Here is a 7,500-nt window from a genome sequence, read left to right as displayed (position 1 = left end):
AAGGCGACCACAATGCCAGCCATATGGACACCGCACATGGACAACAAAACCGTAGCCGCAGATGGGAAAAAAAGGTGCTCAAAAGCTTCTTCCGCGTGACTGGGTAGAATAATTCAATTTGTGCCGCCGCGAAACTTTTGCCGCGGCTTACACGCTTTTTCACTCGCGGCTCTCATTGGGCCCATATGTGACCCTCCACCACGAAATGAGTCGCATGTCACCTCGCGCGGTTCTGCGCTAGGCTTAATATAAGTCCGGGGAGTGTGTGATAACAGTGGGAGGATCGCCTTTGTCACAGGCTTATAACTCAAACAGTTTTCGCTCTTTTCTAAAACGGTTTTCACCACTGGATAGAGCATAAAAAACTCTTTAGGAAAATGTAAAAATATGAAAATCATGCAAAGGTGACATGCGACTCATTTCGTGGTGGAGGGTCACATATGGCAGCCGTCTTGCCTTAGCTTATAGTACTGCTTCCTATGCCAAAGGTGCAGAAACAAGCCATTACATTTGTATCGCGTTGCGTCAGTACTATATCTGACGCAGTACGGGGAGATCTACTTCAGTTGACGCAGTGGGTTTTTGTGTATTCCTTTATGTCTTTCTGTCGTCATGCATTTTCTTTTCTCTCTTTATTTTTCTTTCGTCCTTTGTGTTTGTTTTTTTCCTTCGTTCCTTCCTTCATTCATTTCGTTCTTTCTTTTATTTTCCTATCTTTTATTTTGCAGTTTTGCTTCCGCTGGATTTTGTATGGGGAGGGGGCTCGGGGGGGCAGACGAGGCACTAAACGGGCCTGGGGTGATGATGGGATTCTCAGTGACGACGCAGACTGTGAACGTTTAAAAATGTGGTTTCGAAAATTATACATAAATGGAAAATGACACCAACATTACTCGGATGAATGGCAGTTATTACGCGTTTTTGTTTTGTTTTTGTTTTGTAACTGGCGGTTCTTATTGATGGGCCCATTATGGCGCCCCCCTATTGCCTCAGCTTAGTGCTGCTTCCCAAACAAATGTGCAGAAACAAGTCATTACATGTGTATAGAGTTGCGTCAGTGCTGTATATAACGCAGCAGGAGGAGATAGCTGTACATACTTCATCTGATGCAATCTGTTTCTCTTTTCCGCTGTTTCCGATGGACTTGGTTTTTTGGTGTGTGTGGGGTTTTTTTTTTTTTTTTTGGGGGGGGGGGGTGGACGGGAAGGATGTTTAGGGTGTTAAGAGTAGAGAGGCACGAGGAGTTGGTGATGGTAGTTGTTATATTAACGATGCAGAAATAAAACGTTGGAAGAATTTGACAAGTTTTGTAGCTTATGACAAGGATTTCATCAGGTAAAAATGACAACACAATAGCACAAACCAATAACTGGTTGTTAGTAACGATGCAGAACTGGAACGTTGGAATAAATTGGCCAGTTTTGTATCTTGACACAAGGAATTCAATAGGTAAACATAACAACAAAATAGCACAAACCACGATGTGAATAACAATCAAAACAATAAAAAATCGAAACCTTGAGCTAATTATTATCAACACAACAGACGGAAGCAGCGGACAAAAAGAAGAAATGGTAAAATGGTATGACGACCATGAAGCTAAGTGAGATATTTATACTCAAAATAATAGCTGGATTACATAACCATATTGAGGCGAAGGGCGGGAGTAGAAGAGAAGAAAATCCCTGAAGTTTACGAACGTGGATGTACAGTGTGTTTAGGTGGCTGAAGATATATATGGGTGATGAGAATGTGTAACAATGAAGAAAGAACAAACAAGGAAAGAAAGAAAGAAAAAAGAAAGAAAGAGAGAGAGAAAGAAAGAACGAAAGAAAGAAAGAAAGGTAGAAAGGAAGGAAGAAAGAAAGAAAGAGAGCCGAGAAAACGAAGGAGGAAAGAATACAAAAGAAACAAGAAATTCCTCCGAGGTAGGAAAAACACCCCCGTCAAAGGGAAACAACCTTCTCAGTTGGTGGCAGTGACTGAGTGAGAATGGTTATTTCCCTTTGACCATTAAGATGTCCCTCTATAAGTCCTTGTATAATTTTAATCCACCAATAACTCCCTAACCGTGTGTTTGACTGGTCCCAATTTTTGTAAGGACCGTCTCAGGAATGTATAGAACCTGTTCACCAAGTTTGGTGACGATCGGTCCGTTCATTCTTGAGATCTATATGCGAACACAAACAAACAAACAAACACATGGACCGAATCCTATACACACCCCTATACCGGGGGTGTAAATATAGAAAAGACTAAAGGCGAAGAAAAGAAAATACACGAAGGCTGAGTGCCTAACACAGAAAGAAACATGAAAACAAATAACAAGACACAGAAGCATTACAAGAATACGTTTATGACATAACGCACGTCAAACCTAATAAAAATAAATAAAAATAATACCAAAAGACACAAGAAGACACGAAAAGAGAAGAGAATAGTGCAATTCATTGGGAGCATCACGCAAGTCAAACTTTATAAGGTCAATAAAAAAGAAGAAAATTCCAAAAGACACAAGAAGACACGGACAGAGAATAGTGCAATACATTGGTGGCATCACGCACATTCAACTTAATTAGGTCAATGTACTTACCGCAACCAGAAGCAGAAGCAACGCTGGAACCGTCACGTCTTTTATCCAAGATTTCCACATCTTGCACACTCCACTGGAAAAAGGCACGTACTCCCAAACGACTAAGAAACGCTCCTCAATTGCATGCACGCATTCTTCTGTTGCCGCTGAGTGTTCTACGACACAGTTCCTGCAAGGATTCCTCTACCAATCAAATCGCTGCTTTGCAATTGCGTCACGTCCGCTCATTTGCTTCATTTTGAATTCTGCCGTAACCAGATTCGAACGTCCGCATTTCAATGGCAGTCGCGCACATTTTTCCTTTTTACGGCATATTCCTTCAGTTCACGTGGTTTGTGCTCATTTGAATGAAACGTTAAATTCGATTAGCTACATTTGCCACATTCGTTTCAGGATTGTCTTTTTCAGAAACTCAGTTTTTGCACTGGTTACACAAAGGATTCATTTTTGTTCTTCGTCAGCCCAGCAATCCGCTGACGCCGCTTGTCACATTCTGAATCACAATCGTAAACTATTTCAAATATCCAAAGTAGGTCGTTTGACACAATATGGCACCAATGTGTTGCCTTCTGCGTGTGTACTGTAGCTTTCACTTGCTCACTTTTATTGGCATCGTTAGGCTTTTTTCTGACAAAAACCGTGGTCACATCGTGTATGGGAAAACCTTGTTCTCAAGCTGTGTATATTTCAATTAAGCTTCAACATAGATCTACCACGCCATGTTAAAATTCACAGACACAACGATCAGGTACTTTCATTGCACAAACACAATCTGACGTTGTAAATTTCTCGGAACGAAGACCTCTGAAATCCTCAAGTCGTCAAATTCTCACCATGAAACTGAAATAAAATAACAATAGATAAATAAAATATTAAAGCACAAAAAGCAAAATTTGCTATGAGAAAAAGGGCCTTTTTCACGTAGACTGTTCCCACTTTATATAGTCCGACCTGAAGCTACGGAATGACAAGTATGAATTGCCTTAAAGGCACAGTAAGCCTCCCGTAAACCATCACAGATACTGTCAGGCTTTTACACACAGTACAAACACCCTTCCATTTGAACGCTCACCAAACGGGAACATCCTAGGTGCCCTCCGTAAAGAGCGAGCAATTTTCAAAGAATTTATTTTTGCGTGGTTTATCTTACCCCTGAGCCATCGTGAACCTGTGTGATCAAGTACCTTTTTCACAATGTAGTCGTCAGTTAGTAATTTGAATGCGACTCGCTGTGAGCTTATCTGCAATAGCACGTTATTAAGTACCTCTGACTATGCACGAAACAAACGGCTGTGGTTCACAAGAACTCTAGCGATGGCTTTTGACTGTTCAGAGGAACTGGCAATAGGTATAAACCGTCGTCTGCTACGAGAACCACGACCTTGCGTGACCCTGCTTCCGGGCTTTTTTTTCAAACTTTCAAAACTTCTAATTGTACTGATCTTGTCTTGATGAAAAAAGAATTCTTTTATGATTTAAGAATGTTTGTATAACAAACTGTCAATTTATCATTTAGATTTTAAAAGTTAGGTCTAGCGCCAAAACGCACCACGGTCCGATTGTCTCTGACACTCTCTCCGCAAAATCAATTCTTTGAAAATTGCTCGCTCTTTACGGAGGGCACCTAGGATGTTCCCGTTTGGTGAGCGTTCAAATGGAAGGGTGTTTGTACTGTGTGTAAAAGCCTGACAGTATCTGTGATGGTTTACGGGAGGCTTACTGTGCCTTTAATGTAAGTCCCCATCCAATCAGCAGAAGGATAAGATCAAAGCAGACGTTACTAAACAAATTAACTATGACCTAAAAATGCCATGAAAATTAATAGAATAAACCTCCAGTGGCGTTACATGCGAACAAATAAGATAAAAGCTCGATTCTCTAACCAAAGTAGTACAGAATATGATAAATGATATGTTGGACAAATGCCAATGCTTCTGTTACCGTTAATTTTGGAGAAAAAAAATGGAAGCTTAGATCTAACCCTGATGATGATATATGTATATATGTTACAGTTAATCTGTGAAACCAGGGAATACGTGTATTAACTAAACTATTTTAGGTAATACATGAATTAACTGGTTTTTTCCGTCAGTTAATTCATGTATTACCGAGTTAATACACGTATTCCCTGGTTTCACAGATTAACTGTAACATATATACTACGCCGGACAAATGTCAACGCTACTCTTGACATTGTTTGTAAACGGATACATTTAAAGTATACGGGGTCACCAACAAAAGTCTAAATGTGACCCTCCACCACGAAATGAGTCGCATGTCACCTTTGCATGATTTTCCTATTTTTACATTTTCCTAAAGAGTTTTTCATGCTCTATCCAGTGGTGAAAACCGTTTTAGAAAAGAGCGAAAACTGTTTGAGTTATAAGCCTGTGACTAAGGTGACCCTCACACTGTTACCATACACTCTCCGGACTTATATTAAGCCTAGCGCAGAACCGCGCGAGGTGACATGCGACTCATTTCGTGGTGGAGGGTCACAAATCAACTGTATCTGCCCCATCTCAAAGTGACGAATGCACCGTAAGTAGGTTTTAGTGCGAGTTGTACATAACTAAGTGCCTTTTCTGACATTATCTGGTAAGTAGAATGATAAGAAACACGGTAAAGGCCGAGGAAAGCAGACTATCAGTTATCTAAGCTCCGAGCCGTACACACATTAGGAATGAAAGTACGATTAAAGAGATGTAACTTGACAAAGATGAATTTTCTTGTTTTTCTTCCACTACGGTCATTTCCAAAAGGACAAGGCTGAAACAGGTGTCAGTGACCAAATAACGTGAAACCGCCGTGTTCGTGTTTTCCTCATTCTTTCTGTAAATTGGTCAAACCTGCATTGACAATGTAACTTTCAAATGGACAAAATACTGTGCAAAGTAGACTCTCCTAAAGAGTTCAAAGTGATGATCTTCAACGGGGTTTCCTTTTCAACAAATGTCTGCCAGTTTTGCCCCGGGTGTGTCTTTACAGCGCGGAGTTTCAATAGATCCTTAAATGGTGAATGATATGATGTCCTCATTCAATTAAAATAAACACGTTTTGTAACGTTTTGTTTGGTCAATAATAAACGTTTCAATTACCTACCATTCTTGGTTTTTTTTATTCTGAATGTTGGAACGTTGGCAGTCTATCTGTATTTGGATTCTCGTACAATTCAGATATTAATTAATGCAATTAGCCCAGCTGTCCATCCCCCACTTGGCAGGAGACGTGCAGACAGCTGGAGCGAATGCTTATTATTCAGTAGTAATGCATCTATACCTCGTATTCCTGGCAGCTCCCAGGCACTGCGCAATGAGCTTGTAATGCGGGTAAATTGTTGCAATAAAAATGTGAAAGCTATAGCAAATCCAAGAGCTAAACCAGCCTTTGTCAATCGACTAGTATTGAAGAAAAAAACATTTAAATGCCATGTAGCTGTTCTGCAGCTAAATTATGCAATGAAATTAAACCGAGGTATGTCTAAAATAAATGGATTTCGAAGGCTGTGTCGTTTAAAATTGAACGGAAGTGAGAACAAAAATGCTCTTATGTGTCCCAATTTAAATTCGAAGAGTTATTTCGTGAATATTTCCTGTAAGTTGTCAGTAACTTCAAATTAAGTAGGGCTATGAAATTAACACTGAAGTTTTCTGTCACAATTCGTAAGGAAATGTTTTTTATTCCGAAGTAAGATAACATTAGCAAAACTTAGCCTTAGAGAAATTCTCAAGCATTTCACGCACACAAACATTATAATTCTTAAGAAAGAGAAGAATAAAAGAAAAACTAATTAAAAAACAAGTCGCGTAAGGCGAAATTATAACATTTAGTCAAGCTGTCGAACTAACAGAATGAAACGGAACGCAATGCCATTTTTCAGCAAGACCGTATACTCGTAGCATCGTCAGTCCACCGCTCATGGCAAAGGCAGTGAAATTGACAAGAAGAGCGGGGTAGTAGTTGCGCTAAGAAGGATAGCACGCTTTTCTGTACCTCTCTTTGTTTTAACTTTCTGAGCGTGTTTTGAATCCAAACATATCATATCTATATGTTTTTGGAATCAGGAACCGACAAGGAATAAGATGAAAGTGTTTTTAAATTGATTTGGACAGTTTAATTTTGATAATAATTTTTATATATTTAATTTTCAGAGCTTGTTTTTAATCCGAATATAACATATTTATATGTTTTTGGAATTAGAAAATGATGGAGAATAAGATGAACGTAAATTTGGATCGTTTTATAAAAAATATATTTTTTTTTACAATTTTCAGATTTTTAATGACCAAAGTCATTAATTAATTTTTAAGCCACCAAGCTGAAATGCAATACCAAAGTCCGGGCTTCGTCGAAGACTACTTGATCAAAATTTCAACCAATTTGGTTGAAAAATGAGAGCGTGACAGTGCCGCCTCAACTTTCACGAAAAGCCGGATATGACGTCATCAAAGACATTTATCAAAAAAAGGAAAAAAACGTTCGGGGATATCATACCCAGGAACTCTCATGTCAAATTTCATAAAGATCGGTCCAGTAGTTTGGTCTGAATCGCTCTACACGCACGCACACACGCACGCACACACGCACGCACACACATACACCACGACCCTCGTTTCGATTCCCCCTCGATGTTAAAATATTTAGTCAAAACTTGACTAAATGTAAAAAGAAGTCCCCCCGCGTCTCACAAACAAAAGCGCGTAAGTGCCGATAATTACCTGCACTAAAAGAACGACCGGAGTGTTGCTATTTCCACACCCAGTAATTACGCTTTAGAGTCCTATTTCTAACACAAAGCTAAAAGAAACAGTGGGACCAATAGCACTTGGCACGTGTGAATAACGTCCGCTCTAGTCAAGTGCGGTCTTAGTGCCTCCTAATAGTGCTTCAAACTGGTGCGGGGACGT

The 7,500-nt window shown here is 39.6% G+C and overlaps 1 protein-coding gene across 1 annotated transcript in view; it reads right to left on the bottom strand.

Moving 5' to 3' along the window:
• The window catches only part of LOC138949225 (protein madd-4-like), a 130,131-nt gene that overhangs the window by 115,579 nt on the left and 7,052 nt on the right, over positions 1-7,500 (bottom strand). The window contains exon 2 of the mRNA XM_070320997.1: positions 2,594-3,433. Within this exon, the coding sequence (XP_070177098.1) occupies positions 2,594-2,653 (60 nt within the window). The 5' untranslated portion in view covers positions 2,654-3,433. The remainder of the gene's footprint in view (positions 1-2,593; positions 3,434-7,500) is intronic.

Source organism: Littorina saxatilis, linkage group LG1 (assembly GCF_037325665.1).
Source record: "Littorina saxatilis isolate snail1 linkage group LG1, US_GU_Lsax_2.0, whole genome shotgun sequence".
NCBI lineage: Eukaryota > Metazoa > Mollusca > Gastropoda > Littorinimorpha > Littorinidae > Littorina > Littorina saxatilis.
This window is presented reverse-complemented; position numbering and strand designations above follow the sequence as displayed.